General features: G+C 42.9%; 2 protein-coding genes across 6 annotated transcripts in view; one reads left to right on the forward strand and one right to left on the reverse strand.

Annotated features, from left to right (window-relative positions):
• The window catches only part of LOC139577074 (nuclear receptor ROR-beta-like), a 40679-nt gene extending 35867 nt beyond the window's left edge, over nt 1-4812 (forward strand). Inside the window, exon 10 of the mRNA XM_071403839.1 lies at nt 176-4812. Coding sequence (XP_071259940.1) covers nt 176-340 — 165 coding nt within the window. The 3' untranslated portion in view covers nt 341-4812. The remainder of the gene's footprint in view (nt 1-175) is intronic.
• trpm6 (transient receptor potential cation channel, subfamily M, member 6) overlaps nt 4730-16102 on the reverse strand; it is a 59216-nt gene continuing 47843 nt past the window's right edge. For 2 of the 5 annotated variants that reach the window (XM_071403836.1, XM_071403834.1), the window contains exons 29-38: nt 13184-13242; nt 11156-11181; nt 10896-10946; nt 10478-10543; nt 9927-10216; nt 8123-8205; nt 7587-7792; nt 7384-7435; nt 7135-7244; nt 4730-6445 (exon numbers count right to left, since the gene is read on the reverse strand). In XM_071403836.1, coding sequence (XP_071259937.1) covers nt 6360-6445; nt 7135-7244; nt 7384-7435; nt 7587-7792; nt 8123-8205; nt 9927-10216; nt 10478-10543; nt 10896-10946; nt 11156-11181; nt 13184-13242 — 1029 coding nt within the window. In that variant the 3' untranslated portion in view covers nt 4730-6359. The remainder of the gene's footprint in view (nt 6446-7134; nt 7245-7383; nt 7436-7586; nt 7793-8122; nt 8206-9926; nt 10217-10477; nt 10544-10895; nt 10947-11155; nt 11182-13183; nt 13243-16102) is intronic. The other 3 variants (XM_071403838.1, XM_071403835.1, XM_071403837.1) reach the window with 3 other exon arrangements.

Genomic DNA, 16102 nt, shown 5'->3' on the forward strand with positions numbered 1-16102 from the left:
TCACATTGGCATCAAAGGGCGTCACACCTAGGCACTGTTCGATGGCAGTGTATTTCAAACAACCCTTTTCACTTTAGCTGCAGTTTTCATGTACAGACTGAGACTTTAATTAGGGTATGATCTGGACTTCTTGACCCATCACCCCTGACCTCTGACCCCTCTGTGTCCTCTGTAGCTGATTGGTCGGATACCCATGCTGTCGGCCGTGTGTACTCTCCACACCGAGGAGCTGCAGGCCTTCCAGCAGCTTCACCCCGAGACGGTGAACGTGCTCTTCCCCCCGCTCTACAAGGAGCTGTTCAATCCCGACCCCAATGCAGCGATCACCATGCCCAAGTGACTTCCTATGGTCCAACCTCAGAAAGTGGACCACAACGTGACCGCGGACGCATCATTAACGCTACGGCAAAGCAGCCCGGACACCAGGCCCGGACCATCCAGACACTTACAGCCGCAAACACTAGGAATGTCCAGCACTTATCCAACCCTATTCACCGATACAGTCTAAAGAATGTATATAATGCACCCATGACCACGGGGCTCTTCAGAACTGACCAGAAATGTACAGACTTTAACTAGCTAATTTAAGCTGTCTTTTAACTGGGTAAGTCAATTTGTTTATCTTTGTTGTTTTTTTTACATGAAATTGTGATATTGAAGATGGGGGAGGGATTCGTGTGATTCAGAAAAGCTATTGTAGATATTATGTAGTGAAGAACGGATTCCAGTATTACATCTTCTGTTAATATTTTAGTCTTCATTTAAAACTGTAGCAGCCCTATGTGGCTGATACCTTGTTTGTTTTGTTATTTGATAGTTTCATGTGTACAGAATTTGTAAAGTTAAAAAGAGACTTGTTAAAGAATATTGGGGTAAACCTGGGAGGTAATTTTGGTATGTCGAGAAAGCCTTGTCTGGGCTCTGTTGATACGTGAAGAGGGTATTGCATCTTTCAGTTCGGAACTATCAAACTGTAAAAGAAGGATTTAAACAATTATGGCTACTTTTCAAGGTGAAGATATGTATATAAATATTATATTTTGCGTGAAAAAAAAGATTTTGTCAGACTGCCATCCTGTCAATCATTTTTTGTCGCTGCAATAACTCTGTCCATCGAAGTTGGACTGCTATTGAACAATCAGATCAAATGAGAGATTAGTAGGAGGACCTCTCCCCCCAGCCCCCCTAAACCCCCCACAACACTAGTGTGTTGGTCTTAGTGTCTTTTCATGAGGGCATACAATACCTAGTCAGTGAATAAGAAACTAAGTCACTTCATGAACCTCTTCCTCTCTACATCCCCTCATCCCCCCCAGTCACATTTGGCACAATCTACACCCATGCTAATCACTGGGATGCTTAAATAAAGGACTCTCTCTCGCTCGCTCTCTCTCGATATAAATTAAGTTTCACACTGCGTGATCCTTATTCTTGCATTTCTCTCCTCAGCCTCATCATTCTAGAATGGTTAAGCACAGGGGGTAGTCATGATTAGCTAAAGTGGGTATGCCAATATGTCAATTATTTTGTTTAACTCTGCAAGTCAGTTAAGAACAAATTCGTATTTACAATGACGGCCTACCCCGGCCAAACCCTAACCCGGACGATGCTGGGCCAATTGTGCGCCGCCCTATGGGACTCCCAATCACGGCTGGTTGTGATACAGCCTGTAATCGAACCAAATCAAATCAAATTGTATTTGTCACATGCGCCGAATACAACAGGTGTAGACCTTACAGTGAAATGCTTACTTACAAGCCCTTAACTAACGATGCAGTTTTAAGAAAATACCCCAAAAATGTAATTAAGAAAAAAGGTAATTGAGATAATTATGTACATGCAGGTAGGGTTGTTAAAGGGGCTATGCATAGGTAATAAATAGTCTGGGTAGCCATTTAATTAGCTGTTCAGGAGTCTTATGGCTTGGGGGTAGAAGCTGTTTAGAAGCCTCTTGGACCTAGACTTGGCGCTCCGATACCGCTTGCCGTGCGGTAGCAGAGAGAACAGTCTATGACTAGGGTGGCTGGAGTCTTTGACCATTTTTAGGGCTTTCCTCTGACACCGCCTGGTATAGAGGTCCTGGATGGCAGGAAGCTTGGCCCCGGTGATGTACTGGGCCGTACGCACTACCCTCTGTAGTGCCTTGCGGACAGAGACCGAGCAGTTGCCATACCAGGCATTGATGCTCTCGATGGTGCAGCTGTAAAATCTTTTGAGGATTGTAGGGTCTGTAGTGACGCCTCTAGCACTGAGATGCAGTGCCTTAGACCGCTGCGCCACTCTACTGACAATATTCAGACGTTTCATCTTTCAGATAAAAATTTACACTTGAAACCTATTCCACATTACAGAGTGCTCTCTGGGACTGTAGATCTTGCATTGCTTATTATAGAACACTTTTCCGGATCCTAAAAAATCAGGGTAATAGATATTTTTCACTGAAACATTTGCAACTTAAAGTTGCAATACATTGTACAATCTTAATAGTAAACTATGATAGACAATCACTTCCATTTAAATGTTAATGTTGAAGATCTTCAAGGATTTCCTTACACGTTATAATAGACACGTTTCTGTGTTTCGCACAGTGGCCAAATCCCTCTGAACTTTTAGTGGAGATTAGATGCTAGCCAGCGCCAGTGTACAGAACAGCTTAACCTGTAACATTTTCCTTGACTTCCTTTTATCTCTTTCCCAAACCCTTCCCATATGCAGTGAACACTATCATCCTCCATATACACAGAGGATGAGCTTCTCCTTGTCATAGCGCCCGCACCCCCCCGTGCCCCATACCATATCCTGCCCACCCCTCCGCCAAAAAAGGAGTGTGAAGTTAGAGGTCGGTGGCTTGTTAAAGACAATCACTCGTGTCTCGATGCACTACACAGCATCTCTCTCAGGGAGCAACTCTTTTTCTATCTTTGCATAAAAAGAGTTTGAATATTTTTGAAAATGTAAGCGTTTTTTGGATATATAAATACGCTGGTGGCTCCCAGCGAAGGAACCTACCCAGACAAGGCTTTGGGGGGGATATATGTATGTATGTATGTATGTATGTGTGTGTGTGTGTGTGTGTGTGCGTGCGTGTCTGCGTGTCTGCGTGCGTGCGTGCGTGTCTGCGTGTGAATGGATCTGTGTGTGGGGATAAATTCACTGTCCGGATGCATTTTGAGTCCATATAATGGGGAGAGCCTATTCCACAAAAGTCCCAGAAAATCATGTTCCTGCCATCATAAACCCACCCCGGTTCAAGATGTACTGGTTGTTTTACAATGAAGGAAGACCATAACTAAGCTGGCGTCCACCCATTCCATGCCTTTAGGACAGTGAATTCAACCCAACTTGTTTTTATTTTCCCCTGCAAGACTGTGAATCAGGGGTTTAGGGTGGGGTTGGTAATCTGAGTGACAAATAAACACTGTAAGGTACTGTAGCAATAATAACTGGAAAGCATTTACTACTGTCATGTTTGCATTGTACAATTATTTTAATTTTATTACTATTATTATTATTGTTGTTATTGCTATTATTACTACTTTAATACTATTAGTCTATTGTTGTTCTGTTATCTTTGCATGCTGTTTCATGGCAATGAAACATTGGGGCTTTTAGGTTTTCTCATGCGATGCTGTGGGTCAGGGGTTGGGGATATTTTTTATTCTGAATGTTATGGAGTATTGTGTTCAGCGTGAGGGACTGAATGCATCATGCACCTTTTACTCCATCAACAGAGACACCACAGAGCACAGGCAAAAGGTGGTCCTTACCCTAACGAGACCACAAAGTGCACTGACATTTTATATACTTGGTCAAAAACATTTCATATACTTAGTCAAAAACACCTCCTTGGAGAACCTGTGTGTGTGTGTGTGTGTGTGTGTGTGTGTGTGTGTGTGTGTGTGTGTGTGTGTGTGTGTGTGTGTGTGTGTGTGTGTGTGTGTGTGTGTGTGTGTGTGTGTGTGTGTGTGTGTGTGTGTGTGTGTGTGTGTGTGTGTGTGTGTGTGTGTGTGTGTGTGTGTGTGTGGCTGAAAGAGAGTGAATGAACAAAGAGCAGGTTCTTTACTCTATTGACGCTTTGTAAACTTTCTTAATGCATTATACATGCGTGCAACTGGAGTAGTGTTAAACATGTTTTATTTATTCATTAGAATGTCTTTGCGTCCCATGATGAGAAAGTAAAGTACAGTAAGTGCAGCATCTGTGACCAAAACCCTCAAAAAAGGTACTTGGGGTACAAACACTTTTTTAAACGGACTAACTAAAACAAAAAAAGAAACGTTTTTTCAAGTGCCATAGTTAGAGAGGAGGAGCTGGATTAGCGAAATGGGAAATAGTTTCTTTACTGTGTGAGTTTACTTGAGAACCAATCAAAAAGGGGAATTTTGAGGCAAGTGTGTATTTGATTACATTGAATTGTTTGTTTGTATGTTTGCATTTTTCACTTCGTGAGTCGGATCGAACCTCGGAACTTTGACACAGCTTTATGTCCACAAAGCTCACATGTAGACCTGTGTGTGTGTGTGTGTGTGTGTGTGTGTGTGTGTGTGTGTGTGTGTGTGTGTGTGTGTGTGTGTGTGTGTGTGTGTGTGTGTGTGTGTGTGTGTGTGTGTGTGTGTGTGTGTCATAAATTAAGAGCTTTGATGATCCAGTTGTGTCGAAGTTCTGAGTTGTCTGAGCTATCTCAGTGTCTCCTCCTTCGAGATGTAAATAATCAAGTCAAGGTCTGAAGTGAGTTTTGTTAAATTCTATATTTTATCGCTTTTGTAGACATTTCTTTGTGGGAAGAAAAATAAAGGAAATTTTATGGATGTATTTCTGGCTCGTTCTTTTTCCATTGTTCTGCACACACACACACACAAAGTGAAACATGCATTTATGTAGAGTTTTTGTGGACAAACAAACATTTTAAGGGGTAGCTACTCTTCAGAACTGCTCTTTCAGTGAAGGACTGTAGCAACAACAACAAAAAAGCTGTGCTATCCATTGTGATCATTTGAATAATCTGAGTCTAAGCAGTGTGAATTCCAACCACCAAGAGACCAGATTTACTTATTCTTGTAATAGCGTTTTCATTCTGAATTTAAGCCATAACATAAGCCATGCTTCAGTCCAGCTGTGTAAATGCTTAATTGTAGTTTTTTTCATGTAATCACTTGTAACATAATCAGCATAACAATATATTTGAGCATTGCTAAATACAAAAATATGATTTCACAACAGTGTTTGAAAACAGGAAAATATTTGATGAAATTAAGAGGGGATGTTTTGCTGAAAAACAAATCCCAGATTGTAGTTTTGACTGATTAATAATTTGTTCTAAATAAAGTTTTGTTTAACATCCAATTTTGAGCCCAGCCTGAAGAACATGGTCCATGACTCTGAAGATGGTTTTCTTTTAAGGGTTTCAACATGTCACTTAAATACAGCTTTTCCTTGCTACGCTTGTAGTTCAGCTTTTAGCTGTGAAAGTGTATAAGATTAAATAAACCAAACTATGTTTGGTAAGAATATTATGTCAAGAGTATAACACTTGAAATACCTTTATAGTCTGGGGCCTTAACAAAAAAATAAACATTACGAAGCAGATATAAGCATGACATTTGGTACAAAAATTCCTCTGAAATCTGAAAACATCCCAGAAGGTCTGCCCGTTTGAAACTTAACTAGGAAGGTGAGTTATTGTGAACATTCAAAATGGCTGCCATAATAGCTGGTATTTCACCATAAAAACTGTTATGCAACAGATAAAAACATGACAACTGGTATAAACATTCCTCAGATGATATGAAAAGATCATAAAAGTGGTGCTCATTTCAAAAGTAACCAGGAGTTCATTTAAACAGAACAGAGAACAAACAAATGATATCTTGGTGTATGGAAACACCTTCCTAGAATGCCCTCTGCATCATGTCTAATGATACATAACATTACAATAAGGCAAAGTGTTTGATTGATTAATAGGTTACCTGTGGTACAACAGACACTGCGGCCTCCCTCCACTATGCACTCTATAGGCGGAATGAATGCAAAACTACAGCATCTGGCTTGCTGCTGAGACTTCTGCAATGTAAACTGCTGTTACAACAAAAGCCCTACCAGACATCTAACACAAGATTTAGTCCACATAAAGCTACACAATGTACACTATCCATTCAAACCAACCAAGTGAGTGCTTTCATTCCTGGTAGAAGTTACCCGTGTACACCTCTGGATCCACTTAGCTTCCCCAGATCCTAACCATCACCATTTGGGGAGGAAAACACAAAACTGACATTAAATCAGTGTCTATGCTTTAAGGGCAACTTCATCCCACCTGAACCAGAGGTTAGGATGGCGAACTTCTGCTTCCGGATCAGAGGTTACATCCTAGTTGTGATCAATCCACTCTCCTTTTCAAAAGACCTGTGTTCTGTTTTCCCGTGGATGTCCGTGCTCCTCCTCAAATCTGACAACACAAACATCAATCAGCAACATGGCAGTTTATACAGTCATTACCACTAAAAAGAGGATTTGATCAGGCCAGAGAGGAAGTCCATGGATTTTTCATGAATAATTTGTTTTGAATTGATGGGAATCTTGGAGACGACACAAGAAGAAAAAACAAGAAGAAAAAAACAAACCACCTTTGAAAAGATCAAAACAAGTATGGCTGAATGTTTGCGTGTGTTTGTTTGCTTGCTTGTTTGTTTTTGAGTGAATTTCCGAGGCGATGCTCCCTCTAGATGCTGGTATCATGCGTCTCGTGTCTACTCAGCGATTGCAATTAATATCTAATCAAAGCTAATTTCTCCACAGCACAAAGCCCTGTTTAATATGTAATCAAAGAGAGCCCAGCACACCGCACAAAGCAAGTCCCTCCCCCTGCCTCCAATGCTCTGTTGTCATTTAAATAAATGCTTCCCTTGGCCTAATTAGCCGGTTCTATCTTCATTTGAAGTTCGGGATTAATCTCAGGCCAGCGAACCTCCCGAGTGACGACATAAAGGTGACACACACGCGTAAGAAGTCCACTCTCCGACTACACATGCCTAACAGATCACACATTCTCACACATTACAGGCTCACATACACACCCCCACAATCCTCTATAATCCCCCTATAAAAGTGGTGGTCTGAAGGGTTCCTTTCTCTCACCTGAGAGTCCGAGGTTCTCGCAGCAGGAGTTGCAGGTGTGCTTGATGACAAAGCTGTGGATGGCAGCGTCTCCCAGGTTAGAAGGACCAAACACCATGTCATCACTCGAGCTACAGGAAGGCAAGGGACAAAAGAGGGAAGGACAAAATAAACGTATTTCAGATGTCTTTAGACCTCAAAAGAATGGATGTCAAGATGACAATAAGTGTCAGTGTCACACACTGAACCTCCACTGTACGAGGCGAGTACCTTTTGTCTTCTGCTCGGATGACCGATGGGTCTGTAAGCTCCGATCCCACTCCTGTGAAAGATTTAGGAGGGGAAAGAGAGATTTCAGTTTAATGTAGTAGTTTACAGGAAAAGCCCTGTGAAGTGATGTCGTTGCAAAATAAATCTATCCATAGTCAGACAGACAGACAACTCAACAGAATGGGATGGACAGACAGACAGACCCTGTAAGTCCAACACCAGCAGTTCCCTGCAGGAGTATTGGTAGGTCCAGTGGGAGAAGGCCAGGAGTGTTTCCTCCATCCCACAGCAGGGGGCGATCTCCTCTCCTGTGTTACTATTGTACTTCCTGAAGTCTCCCGTCATGTTCCTCTCGATGGTCAACCATTGGCCGTCTGAGTGCCAGTGAAGAAGAGACATGTCCAGGAACCTAGGAGGGAGACGCACATTCATAACACATGTAACACGCACACATACTGTAACTCCATAGATATACACATATCATACGCACACGAGGTGAGTTTCCCCCTTACTATGTTAAGCACTTTGAGTATCTCAGTTGTTAGAAAGGCACTATATAATTCAATCCACTATTATTACGTGCACACACACACACACACACACACACACACACACACACACACACACACACACACACACACACACACACACACACACACACACACACACACACACACACACACACACACACACACACACACACGTGTACTAGTACTGAGTTCTAGAGTGGAGTACCAACCTTGGAGAATGAGGCATGTTTTCTGGTTTTACTTGGTTGAACACATGCATGAGTTTCTGAGCAGCTCTCTGTTGCTGTATCTCCTGTAAGGACAAAAACAGAAGGCCAGAATGATTCTATTAAGGGATGTAACAAATGCCAAGTAAAACATGAGGGTAAAAAGAGGAGCGCGCTTAACAAAAATGAGGTGATGTTCCGCCCTGTTGTGGAAAATGGATGTATATAAAAAGGGCCCAGAGTGTATGACCTGACCAGGAAAAGATCTGTCTTACAATAACCAGGGCCCAGAGTTTATGACCTGACCAGGAAAAGATCTGTCTTACAATAACCAGGGCCCAGAGCGTATGACCTGACCAGGAAAAGATTTGTCTTACAATAACCAGGGCCCAGAGCGTATGACCTGACCAGGAAAATATTTGTCTTACAATAACCAGGGCCCAGAGTTTATGACCTGACCAGACCAGGAAAAGATCTGTCTTACAATAACCAGGGCCCAGAGTTTATGACCTGACCAGGAAAAGATCTGTCTTACAATAACCAGGGCCCAGAGTTTATGACCTGACCAGGAAAAGATCTGTCTTACAATAACCAGGGCCCAGAGTTTATGACCTGACCAGGAAAAGATCTGTCTTACAATAACCAGGGCCCAGAGCGTATGACCTGACCAGGAAAAGATTTGTCTTACAATAACCAGGGCCCAGAGTTTATGACCTGACCAGACCAGGAAAAGATCTGTCTTACAATAACCAGGGCCCAGAGTTTATGACCTGACCAGGAAAAGATCTGTCTTACAATAACCAGGGCCCAGAGTTTATGACCTGACCAGGAAAAGATCTGTCTTACAATAACCAGGGCCCAGAGTTTATGACCTGACCAGGAAAAGATCTGTCTTACAATAACCAGGGCCCAGAGCGTATGACCTGACCAGGAAAAGATTTGTCTTACAATAACCAGGGCCCAGAGCGTATGACCTGACCAGGAAAAGATTTGTCTTACAATAACCAGGGCCCAGAGTTTATGACCTGACCAGACCAGGAAAAGATCTGTCTTACAATAACCAGGGCCCAGAGTTTATGACCTGACCAGGAAAAGATCTGTCTTACAATAACCAGGGCCCAGAGTTTATGACCTGACCAGGAAAAGATCTGTCTTACAATAACCAGGGCCCAGAGTTTATGACCTGACCAGGAAAAGATCTGTCTTACAATAACCAGGGCCCAGAGCGTATGACCTGACCAGGAAAAGATTTGTCTTACAATAACCAGGGCCCAGAGTTTATGACCTGACCAGACCAGGAAAAGATCTGTCTTACAATAACCAGGGCCCAGAGTTTATGACCTGACCAGGAAAAGATCTGTCTTACAATAACCAGGGCCCAGAGTTTATGACCTGACCAGGAAAAGATCTGTCTTACAATAACCAGGGCCCAGAGTTTATGACCTGACCAGGAAAAGATCTGTCTTACAATAACCAGGGCCCAGAGTTTATGACCTGACCAGGAAAAGATCTGTCTTACAATAACCAGGGCCCAGAGTGTATGACCTGACCAGGAAAAGATCTCAATTCAAATCAAATCTTATTGTTCACATACACATGGTTAGCAGATGTTAACGCGAGTGTAGCGAAATGCTTGTCTTACAATAACCAGTGCCCAGAGTTTATGTGACCTGACCAGGAAAAGATCTGTCTTACAATAACCAGGGACCAGAGTTTATGTTTAACAGGTCTTGTGGTCAGACACTTCTGACCCTAAAAACAAGCTATGATGTTATATACTGTATGTACATATATATGAAGTTTATACCCGCAAACAGAGCTGGAGGGGGGTGTCGCTGTGGAAGACCCTCTGCCAGGTGCAGACCACATCGGGCTGGATGGCTTTGACCACATACACGCAGCCCACCCTCAGGACGTCCCTCTCGGCCCAGGTGCAAAGTACGAGCATGGCCCTGCGCAGCCCCCCATCCAGACAGCCCTCGCTGGACAGCGGCTTCAGCACCGCAGACAGCCCCTTGGATGACCAGTAGGATATGGAGGACTCCGGGCCTGCAGCTTCCAGCTCCTCCAGGGAGTAGACACTCACCTCCTCTCCCGCTGCCAGGGACCATGCAACCACGGGGAAGATGGTATTAGGGAGGCAATAGCATGCTTTTGAATGCACCCAAAACAGAAGCAATCAATTTCCACTAGCATTGCTACATTCTTTAAAAATGCTAGTGAGATCATTCTAGAAATTGCTTAAAAACCAGCTAACAAATTTAAGAACCGTTTGGAGAAACAACCACACCCTAGTGGAGTCTAAAATAATTGAAACATCAAGAAGTATCCCTTTAACGTGATTGGCTGATGACTTACCCATTATGGAGACAGGTGTGAAAGGTATGGTGTGAGCAAGCCTCATCAGGTTGTTCCTTTCCATGGCTAACACGACCACCACACATTTACAACACAACATACGATTAACATTTACATTTGAGTCATTTAGCAGACGCTCTTATCTAGCTTCTTACAGTTTGTGCATTCATCTTAAGATAGCTAGGTGGGCCAACCACATATCACAGTCATAGTAAGTACATTTTATCTCAATAAAGTAGCTATTAGCAAAGTCAGAGTTAGTAAGGGGGGGGGGGGGTTAAATTGGGGTGTAAGTTCACGAAAGGCACAACACAGCGTATTACGATGTAACGCAACATAACCAGACAAAAACAGGTCATATAATTTAGCTATCAGATCTACTTTTTTGTGTATGATTTATGTGATTGTTGGGGAGTACCTGAGTAGTGTGGGTCCAGGTCTTCTGTGGATTGAAATGTAGAGGATTTTACTAACAGACAAACAAACACAGAGAAAACAACCAAGACAGACCAAAACATGAACGATTATAGTTAACAATTCCGCTTTTGCTTAGGAAGGTAAATATTCTAGCGGAGGGGGAAGCTAAGAAAAATAAAGACAAGGAAAACTAATAGGTGTGATTTCTTCGTCTTTTTTTAATACAAGCCATTAATACAGACAATGATTCCGGTTGCCTACCTTCAGGTGCGATCCCACTTCGCACTCTACAACAGAAGAACATACAAAACTCACACAACTATACACAACTTCAGTACTTCCACAGTGACCACTTTCTCCACAACTCTGTCTAACCCTAACAGTAACCCTTATCCTAACCTTAACTCTAGCCCTAACAGTAACCCTTATCCTAACCCTTACCCTAAACTTAGCCCTAACCCAAACCTTTATTCTAACCCTAACTCTAGCCCTAACAGTAACCCTTATCCTAACCCTTACCCTAACCTTAGCCCTAACCCAAACCTTTATTCTAACCCTAACTCTAGCCCTAACAGTAACCCTTATCCTAACCCTTACCCTAACCTTAGCCCTAACCCAAACCTTTATTCTAACCCTAACTCTAGCCCCAACAGTAACCCTAACTCTAGCCCTAACAGTAACCCTTATCCTAACCCTAACTCTAGCCCCAACAGTAACCCTTATCCTAACCCTAACTCTAGCCCTAACAGTAACCCTTATCCTAACCCTTACCCTAACCTTAGCCCTAACCCAAACCTTTATCCTAACCCTAACTCTAGCCCCAACAGTAACCCTTATCCTAACCCTAACTCTAGCCCTAACAGTAACCCTTATCCTAACCCTAACTCTAGCCCTAACAGTAACCCTAACTCTAGCCCCAACAGTAACCCTTATCCTAACCCTAACTCTAGCCCCAACAGTAACCCTTATCCTAACCCTAACTCTAGCCCTAACAGTAACCCTTATCCTAACCCTAACTCTAGCCCTAACAGTAACCCTTATCCTAACCCTAACTCTAGCCCCAACAGTAACCCTTATCCTAACCCTAACTCTAGCCCTAACAGTAACCCTAACTCTAGCTCTAACAGTAACCCTTATCCTAACCCTAACTCTAGCCCTAACAGTAACCCTTATTCTAACCCTAACTCTAGCCCTAACAGTAACCCTTATCCTAACCCTTACCCTAAACTTAGCCCCAACCCAAACCTTTATTCTAACCCTAACTCTAGCCCCAACAGTAACCCTTATCCTAACCCTAACTCTAGCCCTAACAGTAACCCTAACTCTAGCCCTAACAGTAACCCTTATCCTAACCCTAACTCTAGCCCCAACAGTAACCCTTATCCTAACCCTAACTCTAGCCCCAACAGTAACCCTTATCCTAACCCTAACTCTAGCCCTAACAGTAACCCTTATCCTAACCCTAACTCTAGCCCTAACAGTAACCCTTATCCTAACCCTAACTCTAGCCCTAACAGTAACCCTTATCCTAACCCTAACTCTAGCCCCAACAGTAACCCTTATCCTAACCCTAACTCTAGCCCTAACAGTAACCCTTATCCTAACCCTAACTCTAGCCCCAACAGTAACCCTTATCCTAACCCTAACTCTAGCCCCAACAGTAACCCTTATCCTAACCCTAACTCTAGCCCTAACAGTAACCCTTATCCTAACCCTAAACTTAACCCTTACCCTAACCTTAGCCCTAACCCAAACCTTTATCCTAAACCTAACATTAGCCCTAACTGTAACCTTAGCAAACAGTTGCTTATCAACAGACTGTCACCATCTGATCGCATGACCATCTGATCATCTATATGTGACTATATCAAAATAAAGTGTAACCAGGTTTTCTTTCAAATACTAGCTGCTAGCCAATCACTAGCAGCGGTTGATTGAGCTTGCTTGGCGCAATGGAACCAAAGGGATGGTCCCAAAAATGTAAATACGCCTATCCGGCACTCCAGGTAGGCTCAATCAACCGCTCAAAGTATTTTAAAGTTCAAGAAAATTATTTGAACTCAGGTCTGACTCCATTTGGGCTTTTTACACTACTAAGCCGAACCAGGCCGAGACAAATTGAGTTGCATGGAGATGGCATAGTTACTGTACGTATCCACCCTAGTAACTGGAACCATGCTGAAAAGGATCATATGGAAAGGAAACATCCGAGCCAGCAGAGTTTGGTTCGGTTCAGCACATGTAAAAAGGGTAAATGTGATGTCCAGGGACCGTCCCATGCAGACTTACGAGGACCTGCAGCTGACAGAGCAGGCCCAGCTGGTCCACACGGACTGACTGCAGTCCTGCTGGACAAGAGCAGGAATTACATAACAGTTATTGCATTGCATCATTTGCCACGTCCTTGACTGCACAGTGGGGCATCAGATTGATATGTCATATGATGTGGTTAGCTGATATGGTAAACACCTATCCAGACTGAGTTTTGGCAGGCAACTGCAATGTAGTTGACCTGGAACATATCCGTAGTCTTAGCTGAGCATCTTTAAACACTCTTTAACCTATTATTACTCCATGGGCCAGCAGGCCAAATTTCACATATTTGTCCACTTTGGGGTGGCAAATTCTAATGATGATTTTCATTTTGATATACCCCCAGATTGGAGGTAGCTGCATTAAATGCTATGACCCCTATCCGGTTAGTTGGGCCAACAGGATTGAGGGTATGAAATGTAATTTTGTATTATCTGGGAAGAATCTTCTCAAACTAAGGCAATTTCATATGTTATTAACTTCATAGTACAACACAATATGGAACAATAGGAATGGTAATGACATCCCTATAGGCCCACCTTTGGGGGGCAAAGGTCATACATAACTCTATTATCACATGGTACCCGATGATAACTCCACCAAATTTCACACAGAACAAGAAGACCCATTGGAAAAGTTTTATACCTACTGTATACAAAGTCATCATATATTTTGTCTATAATTAGTCCCAGCAGGCAGCAGCCTATTTTTAAGATGGCCACCATTCATTTCAATGAGGAGGAACTGCATTGATTTTGCATGGCCATAACTGAATAAATATTTGGTGTAATAAGACCAATACTGGCTTATAATGTGTGTTATAATGAGGACAACATGAAATGATGGTCCAAGTATGTCAGATATACTGTATGTATTTAGCTAAATATACCAGAATAGTGTTTGTAGAACAAAGGAGGTGGGGTACGCTTCATGATCAACAACTCTCAACTGTCGTAATGTAGATACTCTTTCGGCATTTTGTTCACCCGATCTGGAATACCTGACGATTAAATGCCGACTCCACTACCTCCCAAGAGAATTCTCATCGTTTATCGTTATGGCTGTTTAGATTCCTCCGCAAGCCGTCTTTTATTTAGGCATGTACAGAGTACAAAACATTAGGACCACATTCCTAATATTGAGTTGTACCCCCCTTTACCCTCTGAATTTGTCAGGGCATGGTCTCTACAAGGTGTCGAAAGCGTTCCACAGGAATGCTGGCCCATGTTGACTCCAATGCTTCCCACAATTGTGTCAAGTCGGCTGGATGTCCTTTGGGCGGTGGACCATTCTCGATACACACAGGAAACTGTTGAGCGTGAAAAACCCAGCAGCGTTGCAGTTCTTGACACAATCACATCGGTGCACCTGGCAATAATTTATAGAAGAAAGCATACTACATACAGGGTCAGTTCCAACACCATATTTGCATGTGAAGGGATACTGGAGTGATGGAGGTAGATATGTCCCTTGGGTAAGGCGACTAGGCAACAGGATATAAGATAAACAGTGTAGCAGCAGCTTGTATGTGAGTGGGTGTGCGTGTGTGTGGAGTCAGTATAAATATATGTGCATATTATGTGTGAGTGAGCAGATGATGGAGTGAGTGTGTGAGTTTGTAGGGCCCAGCGAGTGTGTAGGGCACAGTGAGTATGTAGGGCCCAGTGAGTGTGTAGGGCACAGTGAGTGTGTAGGTCCCAGTGAGTGTGTAGGGCCCAGTGAGTGTGTAGGGCCCAGCGAGTGTGTAGGGCACAGTGAGTATGTAAGGTACAGTGAGTATGTAGGGCCCAGTGAGTGTGTAGGTCCCAGTGAGTATGTAAGGTACAGTGAGTGTGTAAGGCACAGTGAGTGTGTAGGTCCCAGTGAGTGTGTAGGGTACAGTGAGTGTGTAGGGCCCAGTGAGTATGTAGGGTACAGTGAGTGTGTAGGGCCCAGTGAGTATGTAGGGCACAGTGAGTGTGTAGGGCCCAGTGAGTGTGCATAGAGACAGTGCAAAACTAAAAATATAAGGTCAATAAGGATACAAGGTTAACTCGTACAGCCCGTGAAGCTATTTTGTTAGCTATTTATCAGTCTTATTGCTTGGGTATAGAAGCTGTTCAAGAGCCTGTTGGTGCCAGACTTGATAAACCGGTACCGCTTGTCATGCGAAAGCAGAGAGAACAGTCTATGACTTGGGTGGTTGGAATCTTTAAAGATTTTCCCGGGCCTTCCTATCACACCGCCTGGTATAGATGTCATGGAAGGGGCAGGTGTTCCTAATGTTTTGTGCACTCAGTGTAATACCATTGACAGTTGTTACAAATAACCATCCCACAATAGGGAAGTGGGAGCTAAAGGTTCATGGTCCCCCGGACTACCCGACACACCTCCAACAGAACACCCCACCCACTTCAACCCACTACCTCGGTGTGGTGGAGACACACCAATTACACTAACAAACAAACCAATTTCACTAACAAACTATAAAATAACATCAACAGGAAGATTTGAAAATAGAACTACAAAAATAATAATATTTTAATTGTTATATGACTGGAGATTAGGAGCACCTTTCCGTAGTCTATGAAATCAGGCCCATCCCTTGAAGTGTTATTTGGTCCCACTTATCAGTAAAATCTTGAGACCTCCCACTTTCTTTTGCAATCAATCCTACTAGTGTATAATAGTGTTTGACTGTTATTTTTTAAATAATCCAATACTACCATTTGTTTTCTGAGTTTTAAAAATGAAAACCTTACCCAGCAGAATCAAGAGATTGTATATCGTGTTGCATCTGTACCTTAAGTCACCCAATATAACTTTTTGTGGATATATAATACAATTATGTAAAACAGGGAGTAACCACTCTTGTACTTTTGCCCAAAAGTTAGCAACTATGGGACAATACCAGAA

Source organism: Salvelinus alpinus, chromosome 5, assembly GCF_045679555.1.
Source record: "Salvelinus alpinus chromosome 5, SLU_Salpinus.1, whole genome shotgun sequence".
Lineage (NCBI taxonomy): Eukaryota > Metazoa > Chordata > Actinopteri > Salmoniformes > Salmonidae > Salvelinus > Salvelinus alpinus.